We start from the raw sequence: 26,608 nt of genomic DNA on the forward strand, positions 1-26,608 counted from the left end.
GACTTCCTTTCCTAGGAAGAAGCAAAATGCTCTCCTCATTTTGTGTCACTGTGCAAAATAGAAGTGTAAGCAATACACTGAATCAGAAGAGTCCCAAATAGAAGAGCAGCACTAGAAAGGGAACCAACTGGTCCCTTCACGTGAGCAAAGAGTGACATGCCTCAGAGTGTCCACATCTGTGGGTGACGAGGCAGCGACCGTGAACCACACAGATGGATAATCATCCACTGAATTTCATCGAGTTCACTGATTGCTGGGCTGTGAGTAGAAGACATGGTTATCCACACATGTAGCTTATTCCTCAGAAGACAGAGCACAGGTACCTCAAGTTCAGCGTGTCTAAAACTAGACTCACTAACACTGTTTTATGAGCAATTGATTTTTGACAAAGATGCCAAGACAGTTCAATGGGAAAAATAGCCTTTTCAGCAAATGCTGGGACAACTGAATATCAACATACAGAAGACTGAAGTTGAACCTACCTACCTCCATATACAAAAGAACTCAAAATAGATAATGAACTTAAATGTGGAAGCTAAAACTTTAGTCTCTTATAGGAGAAAATGTGAGTAAATCTTCATGGCCTTGGGTTAGGCAGTGATTTTTTAGACATAACACCAAAACACAAATGATATCAATAAAGGAAAAAAATAAATTGGATTTCATCTAAAGTAGAAACATGTGTGCTGCCAACTATACTATCAAGAAAGTGAGAAGACAATTCACAGAATGGGAGAAAGTATGTGCACATTATATATCTGATAAGGGACTTATATCTAAAATATAGAAAGAACTCATACAACTCAATAATAAAAAGAAAACTGACTTTAAAAACGGGTGAATGATTTAAATGGATGCTTCTCCAAAGAAGATGTACAAATGGCCAATAAGCACATGAAAAGGTACTCAGCATCATTAGACATGAGGAAGTACAAACCAAACCACAATGAGATACCACTTCACACTCACTGGAATAAAAAGGACAGATAATAACAAACGTTGGTGAGGATGTGGATGCTCTTCACACATTGGGTAAGGGCTATGTGGATAAATCTCATATTGGAACCCTCAGACATTGGCTGGGGTGAATGTAAAAGGGTACAGTTGCTTTGGAAAACAGTTTGGTAGTCCTTCAAAACATTAAACAGAGTTTCCATATGTCTTGGCATTTCCCCTGTGAGGCATATACCCGAGAGAAATTAAACATACGTCCATACAAAACTTATACATGAATGTTCATAGGAGCATTATTTATAGTAGCCAAACAGTGAAAACAACCCAAATGTCTGATAAATGGATAAATAAAATGTGGGCTCTTCATACAGTGGGATATTATTCAGCAATAAAAAGGAATGAGGTACCCATACTGATACAACATGGATGAACCTTGAAAACATTATGCTAAGAGAAAGAAGCCAGTCACAAAAGACCACATATTGTTTGATTCCATTTATATGAAATGCCAAGAAAAGGCAAATCCATAGAGATGGGAAGTAGGTTAGTAGGTGCTGAGGTTAAGGGGTGAGAATGGGGAGGGGCTGCTGAGGGGTATAAGGTTTCTTTGGGGGATGATGAACACATTCTAAAATTAGATTACAGTGCTTGTTGTGCCACCCTGTGAATATACTAAAAAATCATTGAATTGTGTAAATGGGTGGTTTTTATGGAATAAAAAATCTCTTTCTAAATAAATCTGTTAAAAAAAAATAACTGAACACACTGCTCTCCTTCCCAGACTTTTCTCCTTCCAAAATCCTTATTCTCAGTGAGCTGCGCACTGTGGTCCAAACTAGAAACCTGGAGGCTTGATGGAGCCAGATCCAAGTGGATGCATCATTACCATTATCATGTCTTCTTCCTTAAACTCTCTTTTGTCCCCTTCAGAGCTGTGTTACTGACATACACAGGTCTTCATCATTATTAAAGTGCCATAATTATATTGCACTTTTGTTCCCTACCTCTTAAACTGTCTCCTCTGTATTTTGTTAAATTGTCAATACTCACATCTGAGTTAATAGTCTCTTCCTAAGTTTCTTCAGGATATTTCTGTGTCTTTCTGGATAAAGTTATGACTGCTTAGTTTATAAAGTATTGCATGAACTGGCCTCTCTCTCCCTCCTCAGAGTAATTTCCTCTGTTCTCCATGTTATAAGGAGCCTACCCTCACATGTTCTTTCATATGATAGTCCTCCTGCTTATAATGCCAGTTTGAAGTGGTCAGCAGCCCCACGTGGCTACCATGCTGGACAGCACAGATTACGGAACTTCCATCATTGCATCATAAGCACTCAGTAAATACTTCTTGAATGTAATCATAGCCATTATCTATGATAGGCATTTACCCAGCTTCTGCTTTTATACTTTTGGTGGTAAGGTGTTCCCTGGGTTGTTACGTTACTAACCCAGCCCTGGGTACCTCTTCGTTCTTCTTCTTATATTCAGCTGGTGTTTGCTTCTCTAAAATGTCTACTAGTTGATCCAAGTACTGCATCATCCAAAACAGCACCCAGGTTATTAGACTATGGCAGTCATTTCCTCGACTTTGCCCCAGATTGAACACATTGCTCACTTGAACTTTGTATAACAGGCTCTAATTTGTCAGTGGTTCTTACAAATTGTTGACTCCAGTTAAGATGTGGATATGGTGTGACTGGTGCAGAATTCAAGGCTTTATCAGCTCTTTCTGATATGTACATTTCAAGTTGCGCAGCCCTAATTGTTATAAGTTTCAACATTGGGCACAAAGTTCAGCGAGTAGGCAGTAGCTGGCTGAAAGACTTGTTCATTGAATGTATGTTGAATAAGCTTAAGACTTTTTAAAGGTTTTTGGAGGGAGTGTTTTCTGTCACCAAGTTTGTGATCAAGTAAATTCTAATCAGTCTTGTCTGAAATTATTTATTGCCTCACTGCTATTAAGGCACCTCTTTTTTTAAAATAAATTTATTTATTTAATTTATTGTTTTTTGGGGGCCGCGTTGGGTCTTTGTTGCTGTGCGCGGGCTTTCTCTAGTTGCGGCGAGCAGGGGCTACTCTTCGTTGCGTTGCGTGTGCTACTCATTGCAGTGGCTTCTCTTGTTGCAGAGCACGGGCTCTAGGCGTGGTGTGGGCTTCAGTAGTTGTAGAGCGTGGGCTCAGTAGTTGTGGCTCGCGGGCTCTAGAGTGCACGCTCAGTAGCTGTGGTGCACAGGCTTAGTTGCTCCATGGCATGTGGGATCTTCCCGGACCAGGGCTCGAACCCGTGTCCCCTGCATTGGCAGGAAGACTCCCAACCACGGTGCCACCAGGGAAGCCTCTCTTCTTTTTTTTTTTTTTTTTAATATTTTAAAATTTTAATAGTATTGGATTTTAACTCAGTTGATTCTCATATTAGTCCTGAGTGATGTGCAGGGACCTGTATCTCCATTTTACAAGCAAGAAAACTGAAATTCAGAGGAAACCAGGGATTTATGTGACAAGTGATCACCCAGGCCTGTAACTCAAGTTTTAAGTATTGCCCAAGAGAGACTGCTGGTGTGCCAGTGAACAGGCTATCCTGGGTTAGCCCGGCGGTCCAGTGTCATTTCTTTTTTTTTTTTTTTTTGTTCCCATATCCCCTCCCTTTTGCGTCTCCCTCCCACCCTCCCTATCCCACCCCTCCAGGCGGTCACAAAGCACCGAGCTGATCTCCCTGTGCTGTGCGGCTGCTTCCCACTAGCTATCTACCTCACGTTTGGTAGTGTATACATGTCCATGCCACTCTCTCACTTTGTCACAGCTTACCCTTCCCCGTCCCCATATCCTCAAGTCCATTCTCTAGTAGGTCTGTGTCTTTATTCCTGTCTTACCCCTATGTTCTTCATGACATTTTTTTTTCTTAAATTCCATATATATGTGTCAGCATACGGTATTTGTCTTTCTCTTTCTGACTTACTTCACTCTGTATGACAGACTCTAGGTCCATCCACCTCATTACAAATAGCTCAATTTCGTTTCTTTTTAGGGCTGAGTCATATTCCATTGTATATATGTGCCACATCTTCTTTATCCATTCATCCGATGATGGACACTTAGGTTGTTTCCATCTCCGGGCTATTGGCCTCTCTTCTTTTTTTAAATCATAAGAATATTTGATCATTATACAAAAATTTGACGACGACAGATCAGCAAAAATAAGAGGAAAAGTCGTCATCACACCATCCATCGAGAGTCACTGTTAACTTTCTGCTGTGTGTGTCCTTTTCCACCAGGCGCACGTTAAAAAAAATGTATATATTGTGGATTTGTACTATGCATACAGCTTTGTAATCTTTTTTATTTACCAGTACATCACCTTTGATGACATATTTGTGTTATGAAGTATTCTAGAGCTTAACCTGTTTCAACATCTTATGAAAATTTTCAGACTTAGAAAAATCACATTATCCAGTAAATATCTATACTCCCACCACCATTTCACTATATATGCTTTGTCACTTCTCAGTCCATATACCCATCCTTCTATCCTTCTGTCAACTTTTTAACAACTCACTAGTATTTCATTGACTGGAAGTAGCTAGATTATCTAACCAATCCTCATTGTTGTATATTTAGGTTATTTTCAGTTTATATTATGGTTGTTCTCTCATTGTTGAGTTTTGAGATTTTGTTACTCAGTGTGGATATAAGCATTTATCAGATATGTGATTTCTCCCAGTCTGTAGCATGCGCTTTCATTTTCTTAGCAGTGTCTTAAAGCACATATATCTTTAATTTTGATGAAGTCCAGCTTACCAATGCTTTCTTCTATGGATTCTTCTTTGCCTAACTCAAGATCAGAGAGATTTTCTCTTATGTTTTCTTCTAGAGGTTTATAGTTTTATACTTAGTCTATGATCCATTTTATATGGTATGAAGTAAGGGTCTCAGTTCATTTTTTTCGTATGGATCTTCAGTTGTTTTGGCACCATTTGTTGGAAAGACTATCCTTTCCCCCCTGAGTTGTCATAGCACCTTTGTTGAAAGTCACTTGACTATCTACTCATTTATTTATTTATCTATCTATCTATTTATCTATCTATCATCTATCTATCTATCTATCTATCATCTATCTATCTATCTATCTATCTATCTATCTATCTATCTATCTATCTATCTATCTATACGCAGGCCTCTCACCGCTGCGGCCTCTCCTGCCGCAGAGCACAGGCTCCGGACGCACGGGCTCAGCGGCCATGGCTTACGGGCCCAGCCGCTTGGCGGCATGTGGGATCTTCCCAGACCAGGGCACGAACCCGCGTCCCCTGCATCGGCAGGCGGACTCTCAACCACTTGCTCCACCAGGGAAGCCCCTCATTCATTTTTAACTTGCTACAGCATATAATAAATCTCTCATTTCTGTTTTATCCTTTTTTACCTCTGTTCCTGATGGCTTCACTCACCAAGCATTTTGGAAACAGTGTACTTCCCATGTGCCTCTCATCTTGATTGTTGATGCTGGGTGGCAGAGATCTGAGGGCATTGTGAAGAATTGGGAAAATACGGCGGGGGGCCCTGCGTCTTACCCCTTCTCCCTTCCACCAAGGTTGGTTATTTGCCTGGGAAAGTAAGTGATAACTGCTGAGTGCCTAATTGGTGAAAATTTCATAAGAACAACGATTGAATAAATGCTTTAACTGTAAAAAAAAAAAATACCATCTAGCATGTACTAGGATATCAGCAAAGCTCAGAAAACTTTCTAAAGACTAAAAGTTAGTTTCTTCCAGTACTCTCTCTTTTGAAGTCATCTTTCTCTGGGCAGTAATTTAATTGTTTTATAGTTTGTGAAAATGTGATTAAATGTAAAAGTGCAGCTTGGTAAGATCTGAACTCTGTTTCTCAATGAATGTACTCAGTAATAAGGATTGCAATAGCTTGTATTAATGAGTACTCTTCACATGCCATCACTGTTCTAACCACTGAACACACATTGTCTCGTTTTATCTTCGCAGTCCTCCCAGAAGGTAGGTGCTGTTACTGCTCTCTTTTCATGGTGACGAGCCTGAGGCACAAAGAGACAAGTGACTTGTCCTTTTGGCTGGAAAGCATGGGCCCCAGCAGGTCCCAAGCTCAGGAGTCACAGCCCTGCACTGCTCAAAAATTCACAGCAGTGGAGTTCCAGATACTCTGTTTATCTGTGATCCTAGCCTTCAGTCAGTACCCAATATTCCCCATGTTTGCTATTGCATCCATTTTTTAAATCACTTGTAAATGTAATTGTTTGCCCGAGTGTAGCTCCTTCACTTCTTGTATGGCTAACATAGCTATCTGGCTTCTCGTTGAGAATTTCAAGCTTTGAGGAAGTTGAGACGCAGAAGGAAAGGACAGTTCAGTTCCTTTTGTCAGTTGCTGTTCGTGCCTAAAGGGCAGGTTGATGGCCATCCTGTATCTGTTAATCAGCATGTAGGCTCATCCCTTATGTAGTAAAGGTCTGGAGATTGGGGTGTTTTACTGCCACATTGAGCATGTGGTATATCCTGAGCGTCCACTTACCAAGATGCATGACTTCGATTCCGAGGGAGGAACGGATCAGGACAGGGAGGGCACAGGGAGCGAGGATGGAGTAGGGCTGTTGTCACTGGAGGCGGGTCTGAGGTCAGTCATTTGAGGAAGGCGGTAAAGAGGGCGTTGGGCCTGGATCCAGGAGAGCTGGGTTCTGGGCCTGCGCCGCCCAGCGCCGCCCAAGCTCCCTGGTGGCCTTGGTGAGTCATTTCCCTCCTCTGAGCCTCACCGTCACCATCGATCTGTTTGTGAAAGGAGGAGACTGAACTAAGTGATGTCCAAGGACGCTTCTGGTATGCTAGCCTGTGGTCCTGTGGATCTTTCAGACTCAGGAGGACAGTGAGCTGACCTGCAAAACTAGGGCAGAATAAGTCAACAGGAGGCATAAACATAAATATCTTTCTCGGTTGTTCGCATTAGGGAAGAGTGATCCTGATGTAAGTCAACTCCAGACTCTGCTACCTGGTGTCAACCTCTGGCCCCGCCCTTGACTAAGCAGGGCTAAAGGCACAGCTTTATTTTCCCTCCCCTCTCATCTTTCCCAAAGGGAAGTACAGGGTTGGCCAAAAAGTTCGTTCGGTTTTTTTACGTAAGCTGGCTCTAGTAGCACTTAGTTGTCTTTAACTTCATTTGAAACAATGTTGTTAGGTTGCATTGGGACAGCATTCGTATCAGCATGCATTTTTTAAAAACTTATCAAAATTGGTAAATTTTTGTGTAGCCATTTTAGTATTGAAGATGGAAGAAAAAAGCAACCTTTTCGGCATATTATGCTTTATTATTTTAAGAAAGGTAAAAGCACAACTGAAATGCAAAAAAAGATTTGAGCAGTGTATGGAGAAGGTGCGACGACTGATCAAACATGTCAAAAGTGGTTTGCGAAGTTTCGTGCTGGAGATTTCTTGCTGGACGATGCTCCACGGTCAGGTAGACCAGTTGAAGTTGATAGCCATCAAATTGAGACATTAATTGACAACAAACAGTGTTATACCACGTGGGAGATAGCCGACATACTCAAAATATCCAACACTATGTGCAGTTCCCTGTCTGTTATGAAGCATGGCTGGCATTGTAAGGCTTGACTTTGATCAGGGCACTTTAACCGCTTAGATCCATAGTTTCCCCCCTCTAAAGTCAGCATAATCATCCCTGCCTTGCCCGCCATGGCAGATGATTCTTTGGCCGTAGAAGACGGTGTGGAGAACTGCTTTTAAAGGGTTCTGTAGATGTCAGCTGTCACTGAGGTCCTCCACAGTGAGAGCGTGGGTGAGTCCATTAGGTAAGGGTTTCAGCTGGAGGCATCTCAGATGGGTTAGTACTTCCTCTTAAACAGTGGGAATTAGCAAGAGTTCCCATCTTTCTCATCAGGAGAACAAACCACAAGCACCCAGCACTGATGCCAGCTCCCCCGTTCCGTGCAGTCTTTAGCAACGGGCTGAAGTAGACCAGGGTTTCTTGGGAGGCAGTGATTCCAGCCAGATCAAGGCAGACTTTATTTTCAGGTAGACAGGGATTAGGCTATTCTGGGAACGTTCATGAAGGTCAGTAAATTATTACTAATTAATAAAATCTGCATGTTTCTCAGATTTTAAAGGCTGTCCAAGTTTAGTTTATTGGAGCCAAGAGGCTATAAAATAAAGTGAACCAAAAAACTCCCATAATAATCACAGTAAGTCTTTCCATTTGTATAGTATCTGATACTATACAAAAAGCTTTTACATAATTAGCACGGCATCCCAAGGGGTAGGTGAATGTTATACTCATTTTATAGGTGAAAAACTGAGAACTTGTCCAGTGTCACACAGTTTGTCATCAGCAAACTTGAGACGGGAGGGAAGGAACTCCTTCGTTGAACTGTTAGTAAATGCAAACTGCTTTCACGCCTACTGTGTCATTTAATCCACATAATAGTCTTATAAATTGGTACAATCCCATTTTATAGGCGAGGAAACGGAGGATCAGAGGGGTTAAAAATGAAGTGTTCAAGCTTAACAGCTAGAAATTGACAGAACTGATACTTGAATCCAGCCGTTTGGCTCCAAAACTCAGCACTGCTGCACTCTGTTGCCTCTCACTTCATCTGTTCCTTCATTCATTCAACAGTGTTCCAGGCCCGGGGTCTCAGGCTCCCCAGCTTGCTCTGTTTCTAATTTGAGATACTGCCTATCACGTGAATTCTATTGGAATAGAGAGCACGTTCGTATAAGTACGCTTATCTGTATGTTGGGAGGGTATATACAAAGCAGTGTTGTTGTTTTTATAGAAACCATACCTATTCATTGTAAAAATTCAGCAGTACAGGAGAGTAAAAAAAATAAAGTACAGATGACCAGGGCGTATTCAATCCCCTGGAGATAACCAGTTGTTAGCATTTTGGCTAACATGCTTCCGAACATCTCCTTATGCACATATATACACAGATAAAAGCACAGTAATAATGAAACAGCTCAGCTTAAGAGCTGTTTCATAGTGGCTGCATGTGCATTGCATCATTTGATTCTCACCAAAACCCTATGAGATGACACTGTTACCCCCATTTTACTCAGAGGGAAACGGATGTTAACAGCAGTGCAGTCATTTGCTCCTCAGTGGTGAGCCCTGTGATCTGAAGACTTAGTCTGTAACTGCTGCGCTGCGTTGTATGCGTTGTATGTGATGTACAGGCCGACCTGGCTTTCCTGCGCTTCGCAGGTACGGCATTATTTTATTACAGGTGGAAGGTTCGTGGCAACCCTGCGTCCTCCAAGTCTGTGGGCACCATTTTTCCAACAGCATTTGCTCAGTCACTTCATGTCTCTGTGCCACATGTTGGTAATTCTCGCAATATTTCAAACTTTATTATTATTATTATTTTATTTGTTTTGTAATCTGTGAGTGATCGTTGATGTTCCTACTACGACTCGCTGAAGGCTCAGATGATGGTGAGCATTTTTTAGTAATAAAGTATTTTTTAACTAAGGTATGTACATTTTTTAGACATAATGCTATTGTACACTTAATAGGCTGTAGTGTCAATAGAACTTTTATATTCACTGGGAAACCAAAAAATTTGTGTGATTCATTTTATTGCATTATTGTGGTGATCTGGAGCTGAACCCGCAATATCTCTGTGGTGTGCCTGTATATGATGGGGCATAAGTGAGAATATACTATAGGCCTTTCTATAACTTGTTTTATTGTATGATTTCTGGAAGTGTTTATCATACAGTAATTCACAGTTTGTAATAATTCTCTAATGTTTTTACTCAACAGTACTAATGTCTAGGCAGTTAATGTAGGTCTATATTTATAATGACTCTTTGTATATGTACTTTATTTGAGCAATCCCTTGTTGAGGATATTTAGTTTATTTCCAGTTTTTTGCTATTTTAAGTTATGCAAGAATTAACGTTGGGCTTCCCTGGTGGCGCAGTGGTTGAGAGTCCGCCTGCCGATGCAGGGGACACGGGTTCGTGCCCCGGTCCGGGCAGATACCACGTGCCGCAGAGCGGCCGGGCCCGTGAGCCATGGCCGCTGAGCCTGCGCGTCCGGAGCCTGTGCTCCGCAACGGGAGAGGCCACAGCAGTGAGAGGCCTGCGTATGGCAAAAAAAAAAAAAGAATTAACGTCTTCATGCCGTTTGGGTTTTAACTTGTTCTGTAGTGATTAAGAGGACAGAATCCCCCCAAGGTGAGAATCACTGGTGTTAGAGCAGTCAGTATTCTCCATCTTGACCATGCATCAGACTCCACTGGAGAGCTTGTTAAAAAATACAGCTTGCTGGGTTCCATTCTCCCAAAGTCTCCGATTCCCTTAGTCTGGGGACAGGGCTGAGAATTTTCCTCTTGGACAAGCCCCCGAGTAATGCTCACACAGCTGGCGAAGGACCCCATTTTTGAGAGCCACTGATGTAAAGGAAAAGCACTTCAGTTGGGAATCAGAAGACTTCCGTTCTAATTCCAGCTCTCACAGTAGCCCTGTGACCCTGACCACGGTGCTGTGTTCTCTCTTTCTTTGGTCAAAGCGGGAGGATCGGACTGACATTTTCTTAGGCCACTTCTCCTTATCAGTGAAAACGGTGAAATCCTTCAAAATCCATGTTCTTCTGATGTCATACAGTGGCTCTCAAGCTTTGGTTCATTCAGTGCCTGTGTCCTTTTTGCCCTCTTTTTCTGTCTTTTATTCAGTATTTACCGTGAGCCCGTGGAAGGTAGTATCATAGGAGAGTTGAATGGTTTGAGAGTGAGGCTTAGAAAATGATCAAGTGCTCATTTTTTTTTCATGTTAACAAGAATACGTCTTTTAAAAAACAACTGCGGTTCCAAATTTAGTCAGCTACCTAACATATCCCAGCTTAGCACTAGCAATCCACAGGAAGGTCTTTAATCAGTTTGTCCTCATATCTATTAATTTAAACACCAGGGTTATATGCTGGGTGTCAGAGCTTTTACTAAGAAGGAATATAAACACCATTGTAAGATTCATGCAAATGGAACTTTTTTGGAAACTAAGAAGCAGTGCTCTTTTGGATGAGGAAAAACACTACCCTGTACATTTTAGTAGGAAATCAGAAACAGAGAAAGCCTGATTATCAGAAATAAAATATGAGAAAGAAAAACTAGCTTTTAGAGGGAAAAAAATACATTTATCTAAAGCAGGACTTTTCAGATTACACTTCTCTTAGGCATATATTCATGTAATTTCTTCGTCATTATCTCTGCTCTCAGAACATGTGTGAAATGAAGGTTTTCCTTTTTAGTGCTTGCAGATTAGGAAAAGCTTGCATGGCCTGGATTGGTGCCTAGACTTCAGTCCTTAGAGAGGACTGCTAGCTTTGAGGGTAGCATAGGTGCCTTCAGACCTGTGTGGGTTGATCTTACATGTATGCACTTATACCCCTCCTTTTCTTCCCTGCCTTCAAAATCAAATATCTTCATCCCTGCCTTGCCAGTAGGTGCTAGAAATTCCCACAGTGTTCATTCATTTGGTCGTTGCTATGATGTGAATGTTCGCGTCCCCCCACAATTCACATGTTGTAATCCCTCTGTGATAGTGTTAGGAGGCGGGGCCTTTGGGTGACTGTGTTACGAGGGTGGTGCCCTCAGAAGTGGGATTAGTGCTCTTGTGAGAGAGACCCCGCAGGGCTCCCTGGTGCTTTCCACCGTGTGAGGACCCGTGAGAGCTCTGTGACCTGGAAGAGGGTCCTCGCCTGACCACGCTGGCACTCTGATCTCGGACCTCCAGCCCCCAGAACTGTAAGAAATAAATTGTTTATAAGCCACGCGGTCCATTACGCCACAACCCAGGCGGACTAAGACAGTCTCCATTTCTGAAGGCTCCCACTGGACTAGTCCCCGGAAATTCCCTTCCTTACTTAGCCTCTTAAGAGACACTTAACATGCCAAAGCCTTTGGAATCCATTCATTCTTTCAGTTCTTTAGAGCATTTACTTAATTAATCTGTTTGCTTATTCATTCTAATTTCCTAGCCTCTGTGGAAAATACAGATATGAACAAGACATTCTCTGATTCATTAGATTTCTTCTTTGACTTCATATTATTGTGCAGTTAGTGTGGGTTGGGTTTATATGTGCCTCTCTGTAGTGGGTTTGGTTTGTGACTTCCAAGCACCTTTATATTGGAAAGCAAGGAGTGATAGGGGTGGTTTTGTGAAGTTAGGAAATTAGAGTTAATTATGGTAACTGCCTCAGAATAGCCAGAGCCTGGGGGAGGGGGCTCTGTGAATCAGTGCCTATGAATCAGACGTTCCCTTTTTGTCTTTAAGAGACTCACAAGTGTGATAGTTGGAGAGAATTCAGAGAAGCACTGAAGGCTGGAAATTCTGGAAAATAGGGCCCCCCAAATTTCAGATGATTTGACCTAGGAAGACAAAGCAATAATTTAGAATTGACTTCAATTATTTGAAGGATTTCTTTTACAAATTAAGAGGATATAAATGAGGCAGAAGCAAAAAAAATGGACCAGATAGGAAAGAACTTCTTACCCTTTCCAGCCAGTTCATTGGAATGGATAATAAGCTAGGTTTAGATATTGTAGGAAAATTGCCTAAAACTTGGAGAAAAGGCAAATTGATTATTATGTGCCCTTCCAGTGTCCCTCAAGAGCATTGTCTAGCAAGCCTGTCTGAGGGGATCTGATATTCTTGGAGTTGACTTACTCTTGTAAAGTTAGATTTTAACTTGTGAAAAATTGATAAGTGACAGGTGATCTTTTTCTGTCCAGTAGAGATCTAAATGATTTCTGTTTAGTAGAAGAGATAACCTCAAAAGTTACAGTTTAATTGCTCTGTAGGATACTAACCAGTTTTGTATCTAATTTGGCAAGATTATTACAGCATTCTTTTTTTCCACCGAGTTTATATGTTTCTTTCACCACCTTTGAACCAGCTTTGCCATCCTGCTGGTTCCCTCATTAAGGACTTACTTAATACATGCATACTATATATTTGTGTGAGAGTTATGTTTTTAGCTTTTTGAAAATTATACTTTGACAGAAGTGAGTGCTTGTGGAGGATATAAGCATCTTAGGTAGCTTACCCAGGAGTGGGGTTTGACTAATTTGACTTCCATGTCCTTTCAGCCCTGAATTCCCACAATTTTGGATGTTTATCTGAATTCTCTTGGTCACTTGGGTAGTAAATTGCGTTTATGGATCATCTAATTATCTGACCTGAATGAATACTTAAAATTCCTGCTTTATCAAGATCTCAGATAGCACAAAGTAGAAAAGGATCATTTCTTTTGTTGTTAAGAATAGCACTATTGGGGCTTCCCTGGTGACACAGTGGTTAAGAATCTGCCTGCTAATGCAGGGGACACGGGTTCGAGCCCTGGTCCTGGAAGATCCCACTTGCCGTGGAGCAACTAAGTCCGTGCACCACAACTACTGAGCCTGCACTCTAGAGCCTGCGAGCCACAACTGCTGAAGCCCACATGCCTAGAGCCCATGCTCTGCAACAAGAGAAGCCACCGCAATGAGAAGCCCGTGCCCCGCAACGAAGAGCAGCCCCCGCTCGCCACAAGTAGAGAAAGCCCGCGCACAGCAACAAAGACCCAACGCAGCCAAAAATAAATTAATTAAATAAATAACTTTATAATAAAAAAAGAATAACACATTTATTTATGTAGCACTCACAGTTACAAAACACTGGCACACCTACTGTTGTATCTGACCCTCTCTTTCTTTGTGAGGGAGCAGGACAGGAATTATGGTCCCCATTTTATAGGTAACTAAGCTGAGCCTCTGGTAAAATGCCCTTGTCACAGGGCACTCGGCTTGGTGAGGAGTGGAGCTGGGACCACAGCCCAGCCCTTCACACTCCAAGCTCATCAGCAGCTGCACGAGGGAACCAGGGTTCAAGAGGGTCTTGATAAGAACAGTGAGCTGAAGTAGGGAAAAACCGAAGCAACCTAAATGCTCATCGACAGACAAATGGATAAAGAAGATGTGGTACATAGGTATGATGGAATATTACTCAGCCATAAAAAGGAACGAAATTGGGTCATTTGTAGAGACGTGGATGGACCTAGAGACTGTCATACAGAGTGAAGTAAGTCAGAAAGAGAAAAACAAATGTATATAAACGCATACATGTGGAACCTAGAAAAATGGTACAGATGAACTGGTTTGCAAGGGAGAACTAGAGACACAGACGTAGAGAACAAATGTATGGACACCAAGGGGGGAATCGGCGGTGGGGGGGGTTGAGGGGGTGATGAATTGGGAGGTTGGGATTGACACGTATGCACTAATATGTATTAAATGGATAACTAATAAGAACCTGCTGTATAAAAAAAAATTTCAAAAAAAAAACCAACTGTAAAGTCCTACATCACAGCTCCAGACTCCTCGCATACTGATTTACTAGTGCTGACTCTCGTACTGTAGTTGTGTTCGTCTGTGTGCTCGGTTCCTAACTGTTGGAGAGACCTGAAACGTGTCTGAATCTTCCTTCACCCTCCCTCCCCTCTCAGGGATAGAGCGTTGCTGGACACACAGCAGGTGCCCAGGAAACAGTTCTTGATTGAATGTAGGAATTCGTTTTACGTGCTTTTATATCTTGATTCTCCCTTTATTCCTGGTAAGACTCTCTCGGCAAATTTCTGTCTATCTGGGTGACATCGGAGCAGCTGCACTTGTTCATTCAAAAAGATAATCTGCCCTTTTATTTGATGCTTGCACTGGGAAGAGGACTGCTGACTTAACCCAATTTCATCTTTTTATGAAATCTTCCCTAGATCTACAAACTGCTGATTCGTTAATTCAGCAGATATTTATTGACTGGTTCTGTGGTCCAGGCCCTGGGGGTAGAACAGTAAAGACGAGGCAGGGCCTCCTCTCATGGGGCTCCCACTTCCTTTGGCTCATGGTCCTGGTGGTGTCTTAGTATTTCTTTCTTTCTTTTTTTCTTTTTTTCCTTTGGCATGCAGGATCTTAGTTCCCTGACCAGGGATCGAACCTGCACCGCCTGCAGTGGAAGTCTTAGCCATTGGACTGCCAGGGAAGTCCAGTGTCTTAGTATTTCTGTTGAAATATTTTCAGTCTTTGCCCTGTTTCATGAAACACAACATGAAACAACTGAGTTGTGACAAAGACTCTCTAAAACACACCCCCAACCCATCAACTTGTCTCTCATCTGCTGCTGCCCCCGGAGTCCACAGCCCACCATCTCTCACCTGCACAGCTGCAGCAGCTTCTCCCACTTCCATTTCCTTCTAAAAATGAAAATCAGGTCATGGTACTCCATTGCTTAAAGCTTTCCAGCAGCTTCCCTGCTGATAAAGCCCTGCTTTCCCCTCTGTCTCCATCCCCCTCCACTTGCTCCTTCTCCGTTCCAGCCACACTGTGTGAAAGGGCAGAAGCCAGGCTCGTTTCCTCCTCCCTCGGGCCTCTGTACCAGCTGTGTTGTCTGCCCACACTGATCTTGCCCTGGTATTCGCACAACTGTCCCTACTTGTCATTCACATCTCAGCTTACATATCCCTACCTGAGAGGGGCCTTTCCTGTTACCTCTTAAGTTCAGTAGCTCCTCCCCTATCACTCTGGTACTTTGCCCTATTTTATCATCTTTTTCTTATTTATTATCTTCCTTCCTTCACTAGAATATGAAACTGAGGGCTTTAGCTTTTCACACAGAAATTTGTTGAGGGAATGCAAGGATAGTTTTCAATAACCTGGTACAGATACTTAGAGAGTGCTTATTGGGTGAGAGGGATCGATGTAGACAGGAATGAAGAAGTAATTACCAGTAAACTCCTACTTTTGAACAGTGGTAGACTGAAAAATGGATTGTGATTGTGTTTGCTTAATCGTAGAATGATTTTTTTGGATAGCTTTTACTTTATTTTATTTTTTTAACATCTTTATTGCAGTATAATTGCTTTACAGTGGTGTGTTAGTTTCTGCTTTATAACAGAGTGAATCAGTTATACATATACATATGTCCCCATATGTCTTCCCTCTTGTGTCTCCCTCCCTCCCATCCTCCCTATCCCACCCCTCTAGGTGGTCACAAAGCACTGAGCTGATCTCCCTGTGCCATGTGGCTGCTTCCCACTAGCTATCTGTTTTACGTTTGGTAGCGTATATATGTCCATGCCACTCTCTCACTTTGTCCCAGCTTACCCTTCCCCCTCCCCATATCCTCAAGTCCATTCTCCAGTAGGTCTGTGTCTTTATTCCCGTCTTACCCCTAGGTTCTTCATGACCTTTTTTTCCCCCTTAGATTCCATATATATGTGTTAGCATAACGGTATTCGTTTTTCTCTTTCTGACTTACTTCACTCTGTATGACAGACTCTAAGTCCATCCACCTCACTACAAATAACTCAATTTCTTTTCTTTTTATGGCTGAGTAATATTCCAGTGTATATATGTGCCACATCTTCTTTATCCATTCATCCAATGATGGACACTTAGGTTGCTTCCATGTCCTGGCTATTGTAAATAGAGCTGCAATGAACATTTTGGTACATGACTCTTTGAATTATGGTTTTCTCAAGGTATATGCCCAGTAGTGGGATTGCTGGGTCATATGGTAATTCTATTTGTAGTTTTTTAAGGAGCCTCCATACTGTTCTCCATAGTGGCTGTATCAATTTACATTCCCACCAACAGTGCAAGAGAGTTCCCTTTTCTCCACACGCTCTCCAGCACTTACTGTTTGTAGATTTTTTGATGATGGCCATTCTGACTGGTGTGAGGTGATATCTCATTGTAGCTTTGATTTGCATTTCTCTAATGATTAGTGATGTTGAGCATTCTTTCATGTGTTTGTTGGCAATCTGTATATCTTCTTTGGAGAAATGTCGAGATCCTTTTTGACCCACCTCCTGGAGAAATGGAAATAAAAACAAAAATAAACAAATGGGACCTATTGAAACTTCAAAGCTTTTGCACAGCAAAGGAAACCATAAACAAGACCAAAAGACAACCCTGAGAATGGGAGAAAATATTTGCAAATGAAGCAACTGACAAAGGATTAATCTCCAAAATATACAAGCAGCTTATGCAGCTCAATAACAAAAAAACAAACAACCCAATCCAAATATGGGCAGAAGACCTAAATAGACATTTCTCCAAAGATAGCTTTTACTTTAAATAGAATTCTCAAAATGGAGGTAAGGGATGTCTTTAAAACTTTTGTTTTGAAGTTAAATAGTTCAGGTGACATGTAATTTGGGGGGTGGAGTTATTGGATCAGGACTCACACGTTCCCTGTGCTTTCAACGAGGTGAGGGTTTTGTGTGGTTTAAAATTTTTGAAAGGTTAATTCAACTGGAATAAAAGTACGTTCAGTGCATTCAGCACATCTCTGACAAAGAAATCTATGCCTAAGATTGTGAAATGACTGAAAACAAAGGTCACTGCTCGTGGGCTCCCCACCGATTCAGAATAGGAGAGTTCAGAGCCGGTGGCTCCATATTGTGACGGATTTCTCTTGAAACTGTATTTGCGTAGCAAGCATGTTGTTTCACCTAGAATGTCTGTACATTTCTCTTTTTTTATTTTTATTTTTTATTTATTTACTTCTTTGCGGTACGCGGGCCTCTCACTGTTGTGGCCTCTCCCGTTGCAGAGCACAGGCTCCGGACACGCAGGCTCAGTGGCCACGGTTCACAGGCCCAGCCACTCCGCAGCCTGTGGGATCTTCCCGGACCAGGGCACGAACCCGTGTCCCCTGCATCGGCAGGCGGACTCTCAACCACTGCACCACCAGGGAAGCCCCATTTCTCTACTTTTAATATTTATTTGGCCACACTGGGTCTTAGTTGCGGCATGCGGGGTCTTTAGTTGTGGCATGCATGCGGGATCTAGTTCCCCAACCAGGGATCGAACCTGGGCCCCCTGCCTTGGGAGCGCGGAGTCTTAAGCAGTGGACCGCCAGGGAAGGCCCTGTCCATACATTTCTGATGGAGGTTGTGAGGGGCTAAACCCCTCAGGTCTCTTGTCACCAGCCCCCTTAGCCACTGTCCCCAGTGACTCTCACCTGGTCAGAGGCCTAAGACATGTGATGGACAGAGATTACTCCTCAGTACAAGACTTTTGTACAGTATGTGAGATTTTAAAAATAATAGCTGTTGCTTATCACAGGAATTGCTGAGTTTTAGAGCTTATCGTAGGCTGGCTTTGGTCGGGAGGGGCTCGATGGGATTCTGCAGCATGCGGTAATATCAGCTCCCGTGGCGTGCGGTTAACGTGTGCCAGCGCTTCCTCCCCCCAGCATCCCACACACACGCTGTCATCCCCGTTCTCAGATTAGAGACTGAGGCTTAGATGGGAGAGAGTTTTTCCAAGGCTTCTCAGGCAGGTAGTAGTAGAACTGGGTTCAGAACCCCACTCTCCATAACCTCTGTGGAGAGGAGGCGGGGAGACCCCTGCGTCCGGGTCCCTGGTTGGCAGGGTGGGAAGTGGCTGGAGGCGGGAAGGCCCGGTTGGGGTGCCGAGACTCCATTCTGCAGACAGTGAGGAGGAGTTGTGGGTCCTCCCTGGGAGGTGCTGGGGTGGGTGACTGTGCAGGAAGGGGTCAGATGGCCGGGTGATCCGGAGCTGGGGTGCGACCAGGAAGGCCATGGAGCACGCTCTCGAGCGTCCCTTGTTATGCTCCATCCCCTGCTCAGTGGAACGTCTGCGGCCAGGCCGTGAGGACAGAGTTGGATTTTCAGTCTTGTCTGTAGCTGGTTTCCCTTTATGTTCCCTCCTGCTTGTTGTGTATGCAGCACAGCCGCAAGTGTACAGGCCCGTGCATGTCAGAGTGTTCCTGCTCACGTGATGGGAATGCTAGTCTCTGCTCAGATGCCCAGTCTTTGTTTTGTTGCTCATACATCATGGCTGTGCAAACCTAAAAACCCAACAACCTAAGAAAGTGGCAGAGGAAACATTGGTTGTGATGCCTCAAAGCCATGGGACCTCAGGGCCTGAAACCCATAGATTGTCAGTCTCTAAAGGAGCTATGATGAGGATTCAGTGCCAACAATTAAATCATAACTTTGCTTTCTTGGGAAATTGACCATTTCACTTGGAAAGCCATGTTGCTGGCAAGCTGAGCGTGTGCACCTTAAGCTAAGGAAGGACACTGGTTTCAAACATCCTTCTCATGTGGCTTTCCGAGATTGTCCCAGGTCTGGGGACACCTCCTGTCACCCACCGTGCTTCTGCTCTGTTATCCCCATGCCTGTTTCTCTGCGGAAGCCTCAGGCAGCCCACACTGCCAGTACAGGCAGCAGGTCAGTACTGGGACCTGATGGGACAGCCGGGCCCAGTCAGGAGGCTTCTGTTCATAGGATGAGACCGGGAAGAGGAGGTGAGTCCAGAGTGACAAGGGTGAGCGTGATGACGTGTAGCTTGGAGAGCCCCCAAAAGGTCAGCGCTGATGGAGCTGCCAGGTCATCTAGGCCTGGTGTTTCCAGGCTGACTCTGGGCCTGACCCTGGTGGAAGGAGGGGAAAGCCTGGTAGCAGGTAGTCTGGGGCTCTTCCATTTTTATCAGTTTTGTGTTCATATCAGTTTCATGTTCCAAGTAAGTGGCATTTAAAAAAACACAAGCCTAAAAAATTACTGTCTGGTTATTCCTTTGTGTTACAAAGGGAACATAAGTTCCAGAGTAGGAGCATGCTTTGTCTGAGCCTTGAGTCACTGGTGGATGGCCTGGGATAACTCTTTTTTAAAGCATTGTGTGGTCACAGAAGTGCCACTTGGAGAGGTCAAGAGTCCCTATTCCTGACACTTTGGTGTTATCAGTTATCAAGTGGTCAGGTGCGATTGCCCAGCCTTTGAAGCACACTCCTTCCCAGTCTGGTCCGAAGGCCATGTCAACTCAGGGTTTCCTACTTCCTGGGGCAGCTGAACCACTTTTTCAGCCCTTAGCAGTCTCTTGTCTGGCTGTGAAATCTGGGGATTAGCCAGGGCCAGCTGGATGAAGGAACCTCAAAGGTTTGCCATGTCCCAGCCCTGTCTCAGGGCCACGGCTGCCTGACAGTCTGTGGAATAAGTCCTCTTAGGGAGGTAGCCTGAGGCGGTTGGATCTGTGGTGTTGGAACCCCAAGTGGGCACAGGGGTTAAAAACTTTGGCATTAAACCTAACCAGGTGCAGGAGGGACTTCCCTGGTGGCCCCGTGGTTAAGACTCCGCGCTCCCAATGCAGGGGACCTGGGTTTGATCCCTGGTCAGGAAACTAGATCCTGCGTGCGTGCCACAACTAAAAATCCCTCATGCCACAACTAAGACCCGGCACAGCCAAATAAATAAATAAACAAACCTACCCGGGTGCAAGTCATCGCTCTGCCGCTTCACAGCAGTGTGATCTTGGGCGAGTTACTTAACCACTGTGGCCTCTGTTCTCTTATTAGTAAATTGGGGAATCTCATAAAATTATGTCTCAAATACACTTGGTGCTAGGATTTGGCGATTTTTCACCATTTCTGTCAACTCTACTAGGACCTTAAAAGAACTGCTCTGAAAGGTATAACCAGCTCTCCAAGAGGAGGTTCTTGAGTCGCCGGTGGAAACCAGGCGTGAAGTCCGAAGGTTCTCTAACCCACGAGGGCTCATCAGCACGCTGGACCTTCCTGGTGGCCATGGTAGAGCACATCTGGCAGTTCCCACCGTGCCTAGTCTCTGGGGGTTAAGGCCCCTGCTGCTCCCCCCATGCCTTGCAAAGAGTACCGGGAATGTAGGTTTTGACCTTTAGACCAACCAACAGATCCGTCAAGTCATTGTGGGTTGTCTGCTGTTCACTACCCCCACCCTCGAGGGTGGGAAGGATGGGCAGTGGGTGCTCGGTCTGGTCTCCTTTCCCTCGAGAAGCTTGCCCCTACCCCTATCCATCTGTGACTCTAACCGGGTAGTTTAATAAATTAAAACATCAGAGACCACAACAGTGAGAGGCCCGCGTACCGCAAAAAAACAAAAAAACAAACGAAAAAAACAAAACATCATATCATTTTATTTGGTATGGGTAAATTGTTCTTCCTAAGACTTGGGTAAACTCTACTGCTTTTTTTTTTTTTTTTTTTTTTTAAGGACTTAGGACAGTGATTTTATCTGCATATCCATTTATCTTGTATTCCTGTCCTGAGAATCACAGGAGAGAAATACCTTGCCCCTCTTCCCCCTGGGGAAAAAAATTAAATGAGCTCCTGTGAACAGACAGAACTTCAGTGACAGGGTGGCCTCACATAAAGAAGAGCCATCCAGCTGTCAACACTGTCAGCGAGAGACCACCTTGTGAAGTAATGAAGACAATGAAGAACATCTCTATAACTTTACATGCTTGTAAAGAACTTTCACAAGTCCTGCCGTGTTGGGTCCTCGCCCCCATCCTGTGACAGAGGCCTGGGCAGGATCCGCATTCTTCCAGTTTTACGTACAGGGAGTCTCAGGCTGCCAGTGATCACAGAGTTAGTAGGTGGCAGATCTGGGACTTAAACTTGGGTGATTTAGTGACTCTGCCTCTCCTGCGTTTTCTGATCTATCACGATGCCGCCAAGAAGCTGCCGTCACTAGAGGGTCTCGGCAGAGGCTGTCAGGAATACTGCGGAAGGCATCTGGGCCGGCTTGGTTGACGATTGCTGGGTGGTTTGAGGGACAGAGAATTCCCCAGAGGATCCTGCTCACCAGTCAGTCGCCTCAGTTGGCCGTCATCCCTTCATTTCTTTAAAGAGGAGCACCTTCATCCTGAGCACCTTTGTGTGAATACACACATGCCCTAGCTTGCTTTTTCTCCCTGCAAGAAAGCTGCGGAGGTTTGCTCAGCAAACCTTTACTGAGTAACTCCTCCCTGTCAAGCTCTCTATGGGGCCCTGGGAATATAGACATTAACCTCGCACAGACCTCCCTCAAGGGCCTCATAGATGTGGGGTGGGCGGGATGCTGTAACGCAGCGCAGTGGACAGCAGAGAGAGCAGCTGACTGTCCTGCTCATGGTTGGATGGTTCAGGCTCCTGGGGAAGGAGCAGCCGAGGGAACAATGGGGGCCACGTGGAAGGGTGCAGCCCGCGTGGGGAGCAAGAAATAATCTGGGCGAGTTGGCCTGGGGACCAGAGGACAGAGGGCCTGGCTTATTTTGGGAACCGGGAGTGTCTAGCTGAATTTTGCGGTTTGTGAAAAGTTTTAATGGAAGAAAGTTGGAGAAATAAGACTTTGTGTGTTGCGCTGAGACATTTGTACTCAGTCCCATGACCACCGAGGAACTAAGGGTTAAAATAGGCGGACATCAAAATCAGACTAAGGGGCTTCCCTGGTGGTGCAGTGGTTGAGAGTCCGCCTGCCGATGCAGGGGACACGGGTTCGTGCCCCGGTCCGGGAAGATCCCACATGCCGCGGAGCGGCTGGGCCCCTGAGCCATGGCCGCTGAGCCTGCGCATCCGGAGCCTGTGCTCCGCAACGGGAGAGGCCACAGCAGTGAGAGGCCCGCGTACCGCAAAAAAAAAAAAAAAATCAGACTAAGAAAAATTTTTCTGGCAGATTGTTAGAGAAGGGACGGAACAAGGAAGACCAGTCACTAATGCAAGAGACTCGGGGGGAAATGCTGAAGGCGAGAGCTGAGGCAGTGGGTCTGGGAGTGGGGGAGGGTCAGATTCAAGGAAACCTTCCTGAGGCAGAATCAGTGTTAGTGACCTGTGTGAGGGAGAGAAGAAAAGTCAAGAGTGACTCACCGGTTTTTATTTGAGATCTGCCTCCCTTATGTTATAAAGGTTTGCAATCCAGATGCTACAGTTCTCCTTAATGGCAACTTTCAGAGCACAGCCTCAGCTCACTTGCCAAATCTCGCCAGCTCGGGCTTTACAAGCAGGGAAACATTCCTCTTTTTTTGGCTGACGTTTCGTTTCCTTTTTCTTAACTTCTGTTCTGAAATTATTACAGCAGTTTTTGTACTTCAGGGAATTGGAGCCTGGTACATATTAGGTACTCAATAAATGAATAATCAGATAGATGAGGTCACGCATCCTGGTTGACCTACAGGGTGATGTTGTTCGTGGTAAAGTGCTGGGCATAAAATGTGAATTCTGTCATTCCAGAGCAGCTTGTGCATTTGTGCTAAAATAATGTTTCATAGTGGAAGGGTAAAATACAGAATTCTGAAGAATTTCCGGTAACACGCAGCCCGGTATCAGTCTCCTCTGCGTTCGCTGCCCACGGTGGTCATTGTACCTGACCCTGAGCACAGCGGTGGCCGCGGGAGGGTGAGGTGACCCAGCAGAGCGCGGGGGAACAGATTGCGCTCTCGTGCCTTTACGCTCTTGCCCCCCACCCCATCCCCCTTACGGTTCGTTGGGGGCGTGTGTTCTGTGATTTCCCCAGTTCTTGCCTGGGACTGACCCAGCTCCCAGCGTGGAGCCTCAGCATTCGCTGCGTTAATCGGACTTGCTGGAATGATCACGTGGTCCTCTAGCTGCCTGCTTGTCAGCTGCTGCTCGTCAGCAGCTGGCTGGCTGAAGGCTGCAGGCCCGTCTGCAGAAAGCCTTCTACTTCAGAATATGGGGGGTCGGGGGGTGCAGACCCGCCTCTTTCTTCTGCACTTTGCACCATCTGACTGACTAAATGGTTGTCCTCCGAACCAGAAAGGCTACCAGGCAGTATAAGGAAATTGTCTCTGACTAGGTCATGTTTGCATTTGAAGAATTCAGGTATGTTCTGGCTTTTCTACATCAGTCTGCCGCTGGGTTTTTGTTCTCCCTGGGTTTTTGCTGTGTAATGACAGCTTAGGCTCTGGCTGGTTCTCACAAAAGAAGGGCTCTTTTCTGTGGCGGGGTTTCTCCCGGTCACGGGGGTGGGAGGCGCGGAGGTGGTACCGGTCCAGGCTGTTTACTGCAGGACAGATGCAGCGTGGGTAATTGGTTTGATCGTGTGTAGCTGTGCCGAGGACCCCACCTTGTGCCTCATCTGAGCTGTGCTGTTGCTGGTGTAGAGGTATGAATACAGAATAGGAACTGCTTATCCAGAAGGAGTCTCCTGTTGCCTTTTGTTTTTCTTCCTTTGTCAAACTCCTGGAGCCTGACTGCTCTTTTAAAAAACGCTAACTGTAGCGGTGAAGGTGAAAATCCTGCACGTCTGTCTGCTTAGCCGAGGTTTGATCTGGGCTCTGATTTTGATCGTTGTGAACAGTGACCTCGCGGCTGGGCGGCTTTCTGGGAAGTACCCTCATGGTGTTGTGTTAACAGGGTCCTTCTTTGCTTTCGTCAGCTTTTCAGCTGCTGTAATTATTAATGCTCCAGATTAAAGTCTTTTGTGAATCTTAGGCCTTCTCTTTCCTCCATCTCTCCTCCCTGGGTATGAATGTGGGGAGGGGTGCTCCAGAGAGATAGTCTCCAAGAAATGCAAATAAAGGAGGTGGGATGGGAGGATTACCGTCTCATTCTTGTGCAGGTAGGTCTCCACCTCTTCGGAGCATGCGGAAGACAGTGTGTTTGTTTCTCACCTCTGACAGCTTCTCATTTCTCAGATGGAATTTCTGTGTATTTTAGAACTGAACGTAAACACCAGATTGAGGGGCGAAGAAGCGGTTGTGTGGGAACCTCCACAGGCCTTTTTCGTCCCCTCCAGATGTTGCTGCAGTAGACATTAAAATGATAATAGAATTACCACCTTTCATTACTTGTAAGAGGAAACTAGAGGCCTTTTGATCAAAATCACAGGAGGGGATGAGAGCATTATCAGCTTTCCACAAGGAAAAGCAGGGCTACGGAGGTTGTTCCCGCCCTTTCTATAAACTTGGGGCTTTGGATCCAGGAAGTTATCCTTTGTTTAAGAGCGTGCCTCTGCATTATTTCTAATGGACTGGGTTTGTGAAAAGAACATTCTTTCCACGTGGCAACAGGCTCTGGTGACATGGGGTGACACCATGACCAGAACTTACAGTTTTAGGATAGTTCCATTAGATAACTAACAAGAATTTATTTAATGCCTGGCGTGTAACAGTAGATAGGTCCTTAGGGAATGAATTGTGAGTCCTGGATTCTAATCCGAGTTTCAAAATTGGCTTTCCTGATCCTTGTGAGGGTTACAGAAGAGCTCTGTACATCTTAGAAAGTAGTACAATAGTGAGGCTCATGTTTTATTGCTAGCATTTGTTTGAGATGGAGTAAGTCTTGGCTTCTGCCTTCAACAAGCTTGGAGCCTTTCGTTGCATTTTGTAGTCAGTGGGGAGGGATGCTTATCAGCAAACCCCCTCCCACCGTGGCGGCACCTAGTCCCGGAGCCAAGAGCTGGGTCTGATGAGGTGGAAGGGGGTTGAGTTAAAGGCCACTGCTCTGCTGAGCTGAGAAAGTGGGGAAGTCTGTTACCCGTCAAGTTTCTGCCTAAGCTGGCCCTGAAGAATTTTGCTGAGTATGATTGCATTTTATGACGGCTGCACGGGGCCAGACAGGTGGCTTTCTTCTTTAGTCATGGGGCCTATGCGCATGGGGGCCAGGTGACTGTGGGGGGGGCAACACGGCGCTCGAGAGGAGCTTAGCTTTTTAGTTTAGGTCAGGTTGGTCCTGAAGCTATAGCATGCAGCAGAATCACCCGGAGGGCTTATGAAAACCCTCCCCCAGAGTTTCAGATCTAGCAGGTCTGGGATGGGGCTTCAGGATCTGTGTGTCGATAAGTTCCCAGGTTTTCTGATGCTGCAGTTCTGGGGACCAGACTTTGAGAACCATTGGCTTGGGAAAAGCAGCCTTTGTTGTTGTCGTTGAGGTGGGGAGTCTGAGGTAGAGGCAAGGAGCGGGGTGCAGGGAGGAGCCAGAAGCTGCAGTTCAGGTACGGGCAGGTGGGCCAAGGCGGGGGTGCAGGCGTGAGCGGGGCATGCTCATGGGGCGGCGGTGGAAGGGAACACCGGGACGAGAACCAGAGGACTTGCTTTACAGTCCTCGTCCTGCCGTGCACTCCTCTGTGGCCTTGGCCAGCCTCCTCCTCGTTCTTAACGTCTCGATTTTCTCAGCTGAACATGGGGAGAGTTGTTCTTGCCAAGAAAGTCTATAATCCTGTTAGAATTAAACGTGATAACATAAACTTACTTAATAAACTATAGCACGCTTTCCACGTGAGTATAAAGGGAGGAGAGGACCCTGGGGGTCTCCATCAGGTTATCTGCGGACACAGCCCTCCGCACACACACCCAACTCCAAGAGCGCAAGGGCCACGTTCATTTTAAAAGCAAGTCTGACTGACAGACACGTTTACCTGCTGTTACTCCCCATTGGACTCTGAGTTCCAAGGTGGTCTGTCCGTCCGTCTGTTTTTAACTTCGTCTCCTTAGTGCCTAAAACTGCTCGACACACAGTACGGCCTTAGTAAGTGGCGGACGCAGTTCATTTTCACAAGGACTTAATAAGGAAGAAAAAGCAGGCAAGCTCTCTGGCTAGCCCGACGCAGGCCTGGGATGGTACCATGGTGCCCGCTGAGTGTGCTGGTTCAGAAGAGCATGTCGAAAAGCTGACCTCTGACCTCCTGAGAAAAATGTGAAGTGTCCTCAGCACACCCCATTGCAGGAGTGCCAGAGAACTGCGACCACATTTCATGAGGAATCTCCGCGATGCGCTCACTCTAGAATGGGCTGCTGGTTGTCATGACTTGCCGGGGCCCAGGGCCCAAGCCTAGAGAGCTGCAGGGTCCTGAGAGCTTGAGAGGCCGGGCC

The 26,608-nt window shown here is 45.1% G+C and overlaps 1 protein-coding gene across 4 annotated transcripts in view; it reads left to right on the forward strand.

The window, feature by feature from the left end:
• Window positions 1-26,608, forward strand: part of EVL (Enah/Vasp-like) — a 166,935-nt gene that overhangs the window by 18,274 nt on the left and 122,053 nt on the right. The window contains exon 1 of one of the 4 annotated variants that reach the window (XM_081228179.1): window positions 23,452-23,618. The exons of 1 other annotated variant lie outside the window; for it this stretch is intronic. In XM_081228179.1, coding sequence (XP_081084305.1) covers window positions 23,596-23,618 — 23 coding nt within the window. In that variant the 5' untranslated portion in view covers window positions 23,452-23,595. Of the gene's footprint in view, window positions 1-23,451; window positions 23,619-26,608 lie in introns of those variants that run through there. 2 more of the 4 variants (XM_081228180.1, XM_081228176.1) reach the window with 2 other exon arrangements.

This window comes from Mesoplodon bidens, assembly GCF_964165515.1.
Source record: "Mesoplodon bidens genome assembly, chromosome: 3".
Taxonomy (NCBI): domain Eukaryota; kingdom Metazoa; phylum Chordata; class Mammalia; order Artiodactyla; family Ziphiidae; genus Mesoplodon; species Mesoplodon bidens.